The following is a 15,409-nucleotide window of genomic DNA, read 5'->3' on the forward strand; positions in this document are numbered from 1 at the left end:
TTTGAGTGCTAAGCACTTTCCCACCTGGGTGCTAAGGTTTTCTTAAAGGGTTTTTTATTTAATATTTTTAAAAATATATATTTTTTTTACCTTTTTTTTTTATTTATTTCAGATCCCCAAGACTTACACCGTTGGAAAGGTTATGCGATTACCTTTCCAACGGTGGGTCTTGGGGGTCTGTAGCTGCTTAGATGCCTGAGATACAGGCTTCTAAGCAGCATGCCCCCTGCTCCTATACTTAACATTGTTAATGTTAAATAAAGTTGCGCGGTGACGTCATCACGTTTATTGAGCGTGACGTCACCACGCAAAACAGAAGCCCCGGTGATGCCTTTCATTATGCAGCACCGATTGCCGGGGTAGGAGCGGGTGGGAGCCCCCAGATCTCCCTCAAGTTGGGAGAGTGCTAGTGACGGCTCTGAGCCGTCATTAGCACCAGAGTGGGAAACTCTGTGATGGCTCAGAGCCGTCATTAGCACTCAAGGGGTTAATATAATGCCTAATCAAAATCTTCAATGATTGGCTCTATTTGTCAGGGCAAATAGTAAAATTACACCACATCTTGGTTTATTATTAACCATTATATTATTACAGCTCTGTACACACAACTATGAACAAACGGCTAGATTACGAGTTTGTGTTATGAGCAGCTCGGTACTAAATTGCAAGTTATTTCCACCGCTCACCTCCCTATAGCGCTGCTATTACAGGTTTGCAAAAACCCGGCGTTAGCAGGCAATATGGCAGCGTTGAGCTCCATACCGCACACAAATACCAGCGCTGCTTTGAGCTGGTTTTACGTGCTCGTGCAAGATTTCCCATAGACGTCAATGGGTAGAGCTGGCTTAAAAAAAAGCCTAACACCTGCAATAAAGGAGCGTAAAGCTCTGTAACGCAGCCCCCCATTGATTCCTATGGGGAAAGAAAATTTATGTTTACACCTAACACAAACCCAGAGTCTAAACACCCCTAATCTGACGCCCGACATCGCCGACACCTACATTACACTTATTAACCCCAAATCTGCTGTCCCCGACATCGTCGCTGCCACCTACCTATACTTATTAACCCCTAATCTGCCACCCCCAATGTCGTCCCTACCTATCTACACTTATTAACCCCTAATCTTCCACCCCGGCACCGCCGACACCTACATTACACTTATTAACACCTAATATGCCGCCCCCAATGTCGCCACCACCTACATTAGTTATTAACCCCTAATCTGCCGCCCCCGACATCGCCGCCACCTACCTACACTTATTAACCCCTAATATGTCGCCCCCAATGTCGCCGCCACCTACATTACAGTTATTAACCTCTAATCTGCTGCCCCCAACATCGCCGCCACCTAACTACACTTATTAACCCCTAATCTGCTGCCCCCAACGTCGCCGTCACTATACTTAAGTGATTAACCCCTAAACCTAACTCTAAGTCTACTTACCAAAAAGCAGTTACAAAGCCATGAATGTCTGCTATTTCTGAATGAAGGGGATCCCAGAGAAGCTTTTACAACCATTTGTGTTATGACTACACAAGCGGAATGTAAATAATTTCAGGTTGTGAAAAATAATGTTTTTCTTTATATGATTGGTGGCATAAAATATACCAAAAATGGGCCTAGATTAATACTTTGGGTTGTCTACTTAAAAAAATAGCTTTTAAAGGTAAAGAAAAAAGAAAAACAAGGCTCTATTTCTGTTTAAATGGAATGATAGCAAAAATGCTAAAAATCTTCAGGTATCCCCCTAAAACAACAAGACACTTTAATTAGGTACTTAGGGACCCACATAACCCAGAACAACTCCTCACTCTTCAAATATAACTACATTCCCCATCTCAAGAAAATCCAGGACGATCTCAAACGATGGAGCACAAAACCTCTCTCTTGGTGGGGTCGCATCCATTCTATTAAGATGACCACATTGCCCCAGATACTATAAATCTTACAGGCCTTACCCATAAAGATTCCCAACTGGTACATGCGCCAGCTAAAAGCATCCATAAACACCTTTATTTGAAAAAAAAAACCCCAAGAATTAACAGGGCTACCCTTTATTGTTCCAACAGGGAGGGATGGATTGGTCTCCTGGACATCCGCTCTTACTATGAGTCGGTGACGCTCCAAATAATTATGGACTGGCATGGGGCGATAGAAACCAAGGCCTGGGTGGCCCTTGATTCTCATCTTTTGAGGGTGCCGAGTGCGGGAACCCTCTGCTGGGTACTCAAAGAACATAGACCGGTTCACTACAATAACTTAGATTTACATAAGCACCTATTCGATTCATGGGATAAATGTTTGTCCTCAAATAGAGGTATCTCCTTGGCACACTCTCCTATGTTCCCAATACCTTTCAATGCGGAACTATCGGAAAGCTTGAACAGCATTTTTGGGAGGTAACCGGAGTGGGGATTTTCCATGCCTCTCACCAGACAGAGGGGGGGGGGGGGACCTATTACCCAGGGATAAAATCATAGCTATAACGGGCCTGAGATTCCCTTCTTGGATCAAACTTGCACAACTGAACCATTTCTTGGCCTCATCACCACATAAATCGCAACTTCTGAGACCACTTTGCCTGAAGGGGGAACCGGTCAAACATACCTTGTCCATTGCACACAAACTACTGCAACGCCAAAACTCTAGATCACTTCCCTCTTACACAGAAAGATGGCAGACAGAATTAGACACCCAACTAGACACAAACACATGGCACAGGATATTCAATAACACTCGGAAATCATCGGTCTCCCTGCAGATATTAGAATTGAACCATAAGATACTGACAAGGTGGTACCTTACCGGCGAGATTAAATACTATATACCCGGAGGCATCACGTAGATGCTGGCGGGAATGTGGGGGAACGGGAACTCTAATACATATATGGTGGGGCTGCCCTGCTCTCCAGCCATTCTGGAAGATGATTGAATCCCACTTTAGACAGATCCTCAATACGGAATTTAATCTGACCCCCCCCAAATAGCTTTACTTAATGATATCCCAACGAACCACTGCCGACTTCGATCACATCTCCTACAAATCGGACTAAATGGAGCACATTCGTTGATAGCGAGAGCATGGAAATCTAAAATAACTCCAACCAAGCAAACTTGGATAGATAGAACTACTGAGCTCTTACATTTGGAAGAGTACGGTTATCTTAAAAGGAAAAACTCAACTACTTCCTGAATGTGAAATTTTATTGGGAACAATCCCTTCATGGTAACTGACTCCCTGAGACCTGACCCATAAGCATATTGACAGTGACCTGACCTGGAGGATTCTCTTAACATAACACATGCTCTACCTCGAGTTCCTCTCTCTCCTTCCCCTTTCTCTCTCCCTCTCCTGCTCTTGACCCTCCTCAGCTTCTCTCTTTGCCCTCTGCTTTCTCTTCCTCTCCTCTGCTCCTTCCCCCTTCTTGTACCCCCCCTGTCTAACCTATCAACTCCCAGTTATAAAAATTTAATTGTGTATCCAAGAATCATTGTAATTCACTGGAACTCCTATAATGTTTATGCTACAACGGACAATTGCTATAGTGAAATGGCAGCGCTCTGGTAATGTATTTGGATGGAACGTATTGCTCTATGTTTCAGACTAAGATGTTTGTCACTGTCCGTTTACTGTTTATCTTTCTTTTACGGTTTATTTTTCTTTTATTCTTCTCAATAAAAATTAACAAAACAAAAAAAATTCTCAGGTATTTTGGGGGTTTTTCTCTGAAATTACTGGTATTTAAGGAGTTAAACACCTTTCTAATTTACTTCTATTATCAAATTGTCTATGTTCTCTTGGTATCTTTTGTTGAAAAGTAGGGACATAATCTCAGGAGCATGCACATGTCTATATGGCAGCAGCTTTGCAAGAGCACTAGATGGCAGCACCATATCCTGCCACTTAGTGTTCCAGACACCTACCTAGGGTATCTCTGGAACAAAGAATACCATGGGAAGGACGCAAGTTTGATAATAGAAGCAAATTGGAAACTTATTTTTATTTTTTTTAAATCGCAAAAGAAAGTTTTTGGGTTTTATATCTCTCTAAACTCTGAAAATTGTAGTTTTTTCCAATGCCTGCAAGGAGGCTGGGATGCATTAAATGGAATTTAGAAACTTGCTAAGTAATTGCTTGATATGTGCAGGAGTTAATTAGTGCCACATGAGATACAATAAACACTAAAGAGTTTCAAGGGATATGTCCCTGGACTGCTTTTCAAACATTTATATCCTATACAGATAATTTGTTATACTGTAATTACATTTTGCATATATAATACAAATTACATGAATGTCCCTAAAAGTGATAGTTTGTTTACAACCTGTAAACGGTATCTGTTATTCTAACATATAACCCGTTAGAAAGACTGAGAAACCTGTTCAACATCCCTTTAATGTTTGCCCGAGTACTATTTCAATTCCTATATTTCATCCTCCTACTAAACAAATTATATTATGCATAAACAAACAAGGGCTTCACCAAGAATGCTTATTAAGAAATGATTTCTATAATCCTTTGTAGTGGAATTTTAACTGTATATCCGTGATCTTTTTCTTAAATGCTAAAATACATCAAGAGATTCAAGCAGTTTATTTTATTTTTAAAGCCATTTTTCAAAGTACATTAAAGTTAATCCTGCCTTATCATTTAGTACTTATCACAAAAGGCTGAAAAAGAGAGCTGGCAATAAGAAACATTGTGGCTGGCATGCTTGCTGGCAGGTTTGATCAAGCGTTCCCCAAGAAGCACAATGGAATTACTAGCGAGGGGATTACCTGGTATATTTAAACACATACTGGCTGCTCCATAAAGGAGACATGTGCCAATATATGGCTTTACTTGAATACACTGTTTTTGGGGGATTCAACTTTCATTTAAAGGCATATTTGAAAACACTGTTTAAATAGAGAAGAACAAATAATTGAACAGAAAACTAGAATCTTATATAGATATATGATAAATGGGAACATTTTAATAAAACCGTCCAGTGATACAAATACCATAATATTTAGAAAAATGACACGCTCTAATTCGTTAACCCTGCAAAGGGTTTAAACACACATTAAAAATACTGCTCGGGACCTGCAGATCTGAGTTGTGCAACTAGCATTGCTGATTGGATCAGCAGCCGCAGTTTAGAGTGTGATCAGCTAAACAGGACTGGCACATTGTAAGTTTAGAGACATTTTTCACCTAAACAATAATATGAAAAGTGCTGCCAATAAACAATGAAAATGTCTGATTGTGTCAACATTGAAAAGGGCCCATCGGCAGCCTCTCACCTAACAAAAATTATCAAACCATAGATTGTGATCAGCACCATAGTTGGCCTATCGTGTTACAGTACTGTGGTACTGGGCGTGGTCTATGAATGATTACATTTGGTAGTATTGTGAGGGATTGCAAATCAATCACTAGTTTACAAAAATACCCTGAAGATTGATTGCTATAGAGTTAAACACCTGTACTTTTGTTTCTAAAAATGAAAAGGGAAGACAGGCAGCTAATACCTGTAGTACAGGGTGATATACTGTATTTATCTTTCGTTATGCAAACTCATATCCCCCACCTCTCTTTGCACCCACTCTTCTTAGAAGTGTCACTACTGACAAAATATGACAAGTTTCCACTGTAATTATTGCAAACACGACTATTTCAGACAATAATACAGCTGCTTTTGATATACAATACATTTATTTGATTGACTGATTCCTCCGCTTTCAGAAATTTATATCTGATTCTCAATTACAACTGTTCTGAAAGCTGGAGACTTCATTGAATATAGATTTCACTTTCCTCAAACAGATAACATTTTATTGAAAGGCATACACTAAGCTTGAAGCTTCTCACAAAGGCATGATAAACTGCCAGTCAATTTGATACGCTTTATACGGTGACATCCCTGCAGCAACAGCTGTGACAAGAGTCAATCTCTCTGAAATGTGTTTAATGCTGACTAAAATACCTCACAACTGTGCTTAAAATTACCAGGTTTACCACAATTTAACAAAAACTGCAGGTTCTGAGGGCTGTGAAAGAAAGGAATGTATACTATACTCTAATAAGGTGGTTCCGTTAACATGACACACAGGCAAGTAAATCATCAGTACATCTATAACATTTTTTTATTGTTAAAACTCAGTCAGTTGCTTAGAAAAGGCACAGTATTATTAGAGAAAACTCCAAATTAGTATAAAAAAGCAAACAAGGTTTTAGAGCATTCACATTTTAAATACAGCTCAATCACTTTTCATAAATATCTGTATTCTAAAATATCTCATATGGTGGCAGCACTTACTTTATGTTTCTGATTTTTACTTTTTGTTAGAAAGCCATTAAATGTAAATTGTAAAGGAAAAATACATGCTATGATCTGCTGGAACATGTCGTTTTAACAATACCCACGATGTTTAACACCCGCAAAAGGATTAAACACACAGGTAAAGTACTGATAGGGAGAGCCTAAGCAGAACAAAGCCAGTGATTGGAAGGGTCATCTGACTTTAGCTGGCGACTGGTTCACCAACTGTTTCCTGATCTGGACCAGCAATTATTTGCAGCTCATGAACTGAAGTTTAAACACATAGGGCTAGATTACAAGTGGCACGCTATTGTTAGCGTGGGTCGCAATAACCAATATCGCGGCTGTGATAACTTGCATGCATATTACAGGCTGAAAGTAAACACATTTAATTGATCGCAAACTAAATTATTGTGTATCTGGTTAGTGCAAGTGAAGACCTAGGGCAGGGGCCGATTTATCAAGCAGCGGATGCTACTTATTCCGCGCGATGTGCAATGATTAATACCGACAGCATATAAATCGGCCCCTCAGTGTAAAGTGTAAGGGTTAAAAATAAAGTGCACCAAACACAACATAAATACATTAAAATAAAGGGTTACAGTCATATATACACTACCTGACAAAAAATTATTCAGATAAATAAAAAAATGATATAAGGAATCAAAAGAATATGGTATATGAAAAGGTGTTTGAATGGAATGGGCTTTATTGTGTGTGTGCGTGTGTGTATATATATATATATATGTGTGTGTGTGTGTGTGTCTATGGGTGTACATATATGTATGGGTGTGTATACAGTATATATATATATATATATATATATATATATATATATATATATATATATATATATATATATATATATTGTATATTAGGGCTGGGTGATATACCCCAGATGTGGTTTTCAACAGCGATTAACCGTCGCAATGTAAAAACCGCAAGAGTATGCATTTTTTTAGCCCCGTCCCCTATGACGTATTATGCAGAAAGAAGCTGATCAAAAGCTTGGAAGCGGCCAGAGGGGAAGCAATTTTGCATTTACATAACATGGTAATGTTTTTTATTTGACAGACCCACAGTGTCAGATATTAAACATGTAAATTTGTGTGATCACACTTAAAATGTACACTTTTTTTGCCCCTTCATAATGTGATCTGGTGAAAATACCTCAAACAGTGTCACACTGTCTCATAGTGGGACAAATATGTATTGGCTGGATGATAAAATTAGTATAGTTTAATAAGACCAAGCTATGTAGCTAAGAAAACTAGAATTACATTTAACCGCTGAATTATTTGTGTGATGTCCCTTTCTCTAATAGTAATAACACCTCAAGCTCAGTTACTCTCGTCTCAACCCTAAACGTCACGGTCAGACAGCATCACTACTTATAAGAGTATACGTGACCCGTTAAATGTCAATCAATTAATATGGGCGTGTTCAGATAAGATCTGTCACTCATTGAACATAGGGGGCATTGCTTTAAGGTAATAGCGTAAGGTTGTTGAGAAGTCTACCGCATTGTGATGTCATACGACTCCAACGGCTTCAAAGTAATGGCACAACAGCCACGACCACGTTCACCGTAGCTTTTTAAACCGGGCCCCTCCGGCTTCCTGCTGACAAGATGGCGGCTGTCAGGATTAAAAGGTTACGTTTTTGAAGAAAACAGTGAAATGTCAATTTTGATGAATTAAAGTGCCCTTGTTTTTAATAGGTTTATTAAAAACCGGGCACTAATTCATCAAAATGGACCTTCACTTTAAGTGTAATTTTAATTTTTTATTTAATTGATTTAAAATCTTCATCTTGTTTAAAAACAATTAAAAAAAATTTCCCCAGACTGAAATGTTTATTTTTATAATAATTAGAAGCTATCTTGTGGATAAATCTAATTTTGTGTTTTACAGTGTAGATCTTTTGTGTTTTCAAGTCACATTTAGCAAAACTATTATTTCTATATTTTCAATTAAATAAGTTGGAACTCAATAAAATCATACAAAAGATAATACCAACTTTAAGCATTCAATTTTTCCTTCAATATTGTGATATATGTTGCTGTCAAGTAAGATTAAGATCACAATTTTACTTGGTCTTAAGGGTTTATTAATATTGCAACAGCTACCAAGAGATAGAATCTCTGTATAGTCGCACTTTGATGATATCATCATATCATGGCTTGCAAGCATAAAACTTTCTTTACAGAGGTAATGTAAAAAATATTAACCTCTTAGTGAACTTAGAATGAAAATGTACAGTAATTATATCTTCTACCACAACATATTGATCAACCATCCAAGGCTGAAACTCATTAGAATAAAGCTCAGCAAACACCAAGCTCTAGGTCTGGATACAAAATATCCATTAACCTTTTTGTTACCAGAAGGTTCAGAAAAAAAAGGTTAGTCGGAACATTTAAAAAAAAATAAAAATTTAAAAGTAGAGAATGCATTTTGCAAGAAGAGAAAGTTGTTCAATGTCTATGTTTTGTGACTAGAAACATCTAAGAGTTTAAGGATATTTATGTGTAAACACCAGTAGGTCAATTAGTGACTCTGTTAATTAGATTTTCTCACTCAGCAATATCCTACAATTTTAAACTGCTTCCAAACCTCAAAGATAAACATTGGATAAACTCTTAGATTAAGTAGAATAACAATTAACCTTGGAGTTTTTGCTTATTGGTTTATCTCCTTCCTTAATGTTATTAGTGACACACTTTTTTCCTCAAAACCTATAGTCTAGATCAAGGTTCTTCAAACCAAGGGTCGGGACCCATTACTGGGTCGCACTCGCAATAACATGTTTACTGGGTCGCGACCTGGGTGTGTGTGTTGTAGGAGAGTGTGTGTGGTGTGTTGTGTGTGTGTTGTATGAAAGTGTGTGTGGTGTTTGTGAGTTGTATTAAATTATGTGTGGAGTGTGTGTGTTGCATGAGAGTGTGTGTGTTGTATGAGAGTTTGTGAGGTGTGTGTGTGTTGTATAAGAGTTTGTGAGGTGTGTGTATTGCATGAGAGTGTGTGTGTTGTATGAGAGTTTGTGAGGTGTGTGTGTGTTGTATAAGAGTTTGTGAGGTGTGTGTGTGTGTTGTATAAGAGTTTGTGAGGTGTGTGTGTGTTGTATAAGAGTTTGTGAGGTGTGTGTGTTGCATGAGAGTGTGTGTGTTGTATAAGAGTTTGTGATGTGTGTGTGTGTTGTTTAAGAGTTTGTGAGGTGTGTGTGTGTTGTATGAGAGTTTGTGAGGTGTGTGTGTGTTGTATAAGAGTTTGTGAGGTGTGTGTGTTGCATGAGAGTGTGTGTGTTGTATAAGAGTTTGTGAGGTGTGTGTGTGTTGTTTAAGAGTTTGTGAGGTGTGTGTGTGTTGTATGAGAGTTTGTGAGGTGTGTGTGTGTTGTATAAGAGTTTGTGAGGTGTGTGTGTTGCATGAGAGTGTGTGTGTTGTATAAGAGTTTGTGAGGTGTGTGTGTGTTGTTTAAGAGTTTGTGAGGTGTGTGTGTGTTGTATGAGAGTTTGTGAGGTGTGTGTGTGTTATATAAGAGTTTGTGAGGTGTGTGTGTGTTATATAAGAGTTTGTGAGGTGTGTGTGTTGTATGAGTGTGTGTGGTGTGTTTATTGTATGAGTGTGCATAGTGTGTGTGTATTGTATTAGTGTGCGTGGTGTGTGGGTTGTATAAGAGTGTGTGATGCATGTGTTGTATGAGAGTGTGTGATGTGTGTTCTATTACCTTTTACAACACTTTTAAGTTTGACTACAATGAGGAATATTGTACACACACATTGTAGTAACTTTGCCAAAAATTGCAGCTATCTTGTTGCATAATACTATAAAAATGTTCAGACTAAGGGACCGATTTATCATGGCCCAAATGGGGCCGTATACCCCTGTTTTCGCACGAGCCTTCAGACTCGCCGGAAACAGGGAGTTAAGAAGCAGCGGTCTTAAGACCACTGCTCCTTAACTCATCCGCTGCTTCTGAGGATGCAGACATCAATCTGCGCAATCTCATGTGATCGGGTTGATTGACGCCCCCTGCTAGCGGCCAATTGGCTGCAAATCTGCAGGGGGCGGCATTGCACAAGCAGTTCACCAGAACTGCTTGTGCAATGTTAAATGCCAATAGAGTATGCTGTCAGCATTCATTAATAATTACATTGTAGCTATTTTAGGATTTATATTTATTTTACAGGCAACTTTGTATTTATTTTAACTAGGTACAATAGCTATTAAATAGTTAATAACTATTTAATAGCTACCTAGTTAAAATAATTACAAATTTACCTGTAAAATAAAACATAACCTAAGTTACAATTACACCTAACACTACATTATCATTAAATTAATTAACTACAATTACCTAAAATTAAATACAATAAAATAAAATAAACTATAGTACAAAAACAAACACAAACTAAATTACAGAAAATAAAAAAAAATACAAGAAGTTTAAACTAATTACACCTAATCTAAGCCCCCTAATAAAATAAAAAAGCCCCCCAAAATAATAAAATTCCCTACCCTATACTAAATTACAAATAGCCCTTAAAAGGGCTTTTTGCGGGGCATTGCACCAAAGTAATCAGCTCTTTTACCTGTAAAAAAAGGAATACAAACCCCCAACATTAAAACCCACCACCCACACACCCAACCTTACTCTAAAACTCACCCAATCCCCCCTTGAAGATCAACCTACCTTGAGCCGTCTTCACCCAGCCGGGCAGAAGTCTTCATCTGATCCGGGCAGAAGAGGTCCTCCAGCCGGGTAGAAGTCTTCATCCAAGTGGCATCTTCTATCTTCTTCCATCCGACGAGGAGCGGCTCCATCTTGAAGACATCCGACGCGGAGCATCCTTCCTGGCTGATGGACTAACGACGAATGAAGGTTCCTTTAAATGAAGTCATCCAAGATGGCGTCCCTTGAATTCCGATTGGCTGATAGGATTTTATCAGCCAATCGGAATTAAGGTAGGAAAAATCCTATTGGCTGATGCAGCCAGCCAATCGGATTGAAGTTCAATCCGATTGGCTGATCCAATCAGCCAATAGGATTGAGCACGCATTCTATTGGCTGTTCCAATCAGCCAATGGAATGCAAGCTCAATCCTATTGGTTGATTGCATCAGCCAATAGGATTTTTTCCTACCTTAATTCCGATTGGCTGATAGAATCCTATCAGCCAATCGGAATTCAAAGGACGCCATCTTGGATGACGTCATTTAAAGGAACCTTCATTCAACGTTAGTCCGTCGGCCAGGAAGGATGCTCCGCGTCGGATGTCTTCAAGATGGAGCTGCTCCTCGTCGGATGGAAGAAGATAGAAGATGCCACTTGGATGAAGACTTCTGCCCGGATGGAGGACCTCTTCTGCCCGGATCGGATGAAGACTTCTGCCCGGCTGGAGGACCACTTGTGCCCGGATCGGATGAAGACTTCTGCCCGGCTGGGTGAAGATGGCTCAAGGTAGGGTGATCTTCAAGGGGGTAGTGTTAGGTTTTTTTAAGGGGTGATTGGGTGGGTTTTAGAGTAAGGTTGGGTGTGTGGGTAGTGGGTTTTAATGTTGGGTGGGGGGTTGTATTTCTTTTTTTTCCAGGTAAAAGAGCTGATTACAAATAGCCCTTAAAAGGGCTTTTTGCGGGGCATTGCCCCAAAGTAATTTAGTATAGGGTAGGGAATTTTATTATTTTGGGGGGGCTTTTTTATTTTATTAGGGGGCTTAGATTAGGTGTAATTAGTTTAAACTCCTTGTAATTTAGTGTTCGTTTGTTTTTGTACTATAGTTTATTTTATTTAATTGTATTTAATTTTAGGTAATTGTAGTTAATTAATTTAATTAATTTAATGATAGTGTAGTGTTAGGTGCAATTGTAACTTAGGTTAGGTTTTATATTACAGGTAAATCTGTAATTATTTTAACTATGTAGCTATTAAATAGTTATTAACTATTTAATAGCTATTGTACCTAGTTAAAATAAATACAAAGTTGCCTGTAAAATAAAAATAAATCCTAAAATAGCTACAATGTAATTAATAATTATATTGTATCTATCTTAGGGTTTATTTTATAGGTAAGTATTTAGTTTTAAATAGGAATACTTTAGTTAATAATAGTAATATTATTTAGATTTATTTAAATAATATTTAAGTTAGGGGGGTGTTAGGGTTAGGGTTAGACTTAGGTTTAGGGGTTAATAACTTTATTATAGTGGAGGCGACGGCAGATTAGGGGTTAATAGATTTAATAGGCTATGTGGGCTATGGCGGTTTAGGGGTTAATACTAGAATAGGTTTATTGTGGTGTGGGCTATGGCGGTTTAGGGTTTAATAGACTTTATTAGTTATTGCGGTGGGGGATTGCGGTTGACAGGTAGATAGACATTGCACATGCGTTAGGTGTTAGTTTATTTTTCAAGGCATTTTCAGGAGTTACGGTGCTCCCATACTCAGCGCAAGGCCTGCTACGGCTGCCTTTTATGGCGAGGTAAAAATGGAGTAAGATTTCTCAATTTTCACCATGTAAGGCCTTGCGCTGGATATTGGATACCGATTTACGACGCAGTCCCATGTTAGCTTATGGGAGTAAAAATTGCGGACGACAGGTGAAATATACGTGCCGCATTTATATGCGGCGCTGTATATAGGATACCAAAAACGTGCAAAAACCGGCGTCGCCGGCTTTTGCGGGCGACGCTGCATATGTAATGGAGGCCCATGTTTCCAAATAGATTTTGAACTGATTGGAATGGTTGCAAATCAGAAAACCCCATGAAAATATTTGGAAAGTCTGAGAAGAAAATCAAAAAATGTTGTTGGATTACTGGGGTACAAAAGGCTACAGAACCCATGCTGTATTCCATTACTGGACACTTACTGCCACTGGGTGACTGTCAACTAAGAGGTCAATTGAATTATTTCAATGCTAAGAGAAAAAGACAAGCATTTATTTAAATTGCTAAAAGCGTGTATTACATAAGTAAAAAATCCACAAGTTACCCCCAAAGCTTTAATGATAAGTCACAGTCCCTAGTGCAGCATGTTACTAAAGCAAATACTGAGAAAGAAATGCAAAAAAAAAAAAAGGAAAGTTCCAGCAATATTAAAAAAAGCATATTTGGATAGGACAGTAATGAAAAGGAAAATAACATTTTGATGTAGAAACCTTTTTTCCTATCATGTGAAGGGGCATGGTTAACTGTATACCCACCCACAGTGAAGGATAATGTCTCTCTTGTCTGAGTAGCTACTTTGGATAGTTGGTAAACATACATAAAAAATACAAACTATTAATGTAAATGTATAGACAACACTCAATAGTCTTTAAAGGGACAGTCAACACAAAAATTCTTATTGTTTAAAAAGATAGATAACGTCTTTACTACCCATTCCCCAGCTTTGCACAACCAACATTGTTATATTAATATACTTTATAACATTTATACCTCTAAATGTCTGCCTCTTTATAAGCCACTACAGACAGCCTCTTATCACATGCTTTTTTATTTGCTTTTTGCAACAAGAGACTGTTAGTTCATGTGGGCCATATAGATAACATTGTGCTCTCTCCCGTGAAGTTATTTAAGTCAGTAAAACATAGTACTAATTGGCTAAAATGCAAGGCAATAGATAATAAATAAAAAAAGTCATGTGATCAAGGGGCTGTCAGAAGATGCTTAGATACAAGGTAATCACAGAGGTAAAAAGTATATTAATATAACTGTATTGGTTATGCAAAACTGGGGAATGGGTAATAAAAGGGATTATCTATCTTTTAAAATAATAACAATTCTAGTGTAGACTGTCCCTTTAAATAAGTAAATCACATGGTATGACAGAAAACATTAATAACTTTTGCAAAAGACTTTACCAGCATGAAGGTACGCCAAGTCTGGGTTTTCAATATCCAAATGGATCTCCTTCAGATGATTCCGGAATTCTACAGGGACATTTGTTCCGTAATCACATTTGGGACAGTTGTACATTTTTACTCCTTCATGTTTCCCCGTATGCAAAATGTGTTTGCGGATATTTTCAGCACAATTAGATCTAAAGGGACACAAAAACATAACTTTGTTATTCAGTAACAATCACAATTTGAACAAATTAAAAAGTGACTGTTGTTTGCTACACACAAAAGCATCCTATCCCTTAGCACAGATGGCAATGAAAACAAATTTAGTAAAAAAAACTTTTTGATGAGGTAATGAAAGCAACTTTGATTAAAAAAAGTTATTTTAACCTGATGATTTGGACACAACACCACAATATTTCATAGTTTTTCCTGTAGCTCTGGCAAAATTCCTCACATTGCTAAAACCAAAATCTGTACATTTTTCAACGCTGAAATATATATATAAAAAAAAAACTATTTTGAAGTTTCACAGTTTTTAATAACTGTCAGTAAAAGTAACCTGCCACATTTTAGCCAGATTCTTTAAAGCTTTCCAATACTCTAGGAAGCTAAAAAACTGCACTAAACATGGAATGCTGATGAACTTGAATTATGGTGGAACTACTCCTTCAAACATGTTGTATTCACAGACCAGCAGAAAAATAAATGCATCGCCTTTCACAGAAAATCTTTGGGCCAGATTACGAGTGGGGCTCTAATTGCACTAGAGGTAAACTTTTTACGTGCATTGGGTTGCGCTCGTATTATGAGTTGAAAGCAAAAAGTTTGTGCTCTCGCCTGCGCAAACTGCTTACTTCTAGCACAATTAGAATATCATGCATGCAATAACGTATTCCCCCATAGAAGTCAATCGAGCAAAAAAAGTGCTAACTCGACCGCATATTCTCATATGCGCTAACCCAAACGCATTCTCACATGCGCTAACTCAACCACTTATTCTCATATGCGCTAACCCAATTGCATGTTCTCAAGTGCGCTAACCCGAAATGAAAATATAAATATTTCACATTCCAATGTTCTTCACATAGAAGAATATGTTCTTTTTATTCAAAAATACATATTTCTGACTTCCGGTGGGCGGCGCTTCAAGATGGCTGCAAGACTCTCCTGCTCTGAAGAAACCCTCTTCTAAAAATAATTTTGCAGCCTCTAAATATTGCCATCTACCTCTCCCTTGACAAATAAGTGTCCGG

At 38.0% G+C, this 15,409-nt stretch overlaps 1 protein-coding gene across 1 annotated transcript in view; it reads right to left on the reverse strand.

Moving 5' to 3' along the window:
* Window positions 1-15,409, reverse strand: part of ZNF407 (zinc finger protein 407) — a 1,276,568-nt gene that overhangs the window by 262,405 nt on the left and 998,754 nt on the right. The window contains 1 exon segment of the mRNA XM_053714859.1: window positions 14,172-14,350. Coding sequence (XP_053570834.1) covers window positions 14,172-14,350 — 179 coding nt within the window.

The sequence above is a fragment of the Bombina bombina genome, chromosome 5, assembly GCF_027579735.1.
Source record: "Bombina bombina isolate aBomBom1 chromosome 5, aBomBom1.pri, whole genome shotgun sequence".
NCBI lineage: Eukaryota > Metazoa > Chordata > Amphibia > Anura > Bombinatoridae > Bombina > Bombina bombina.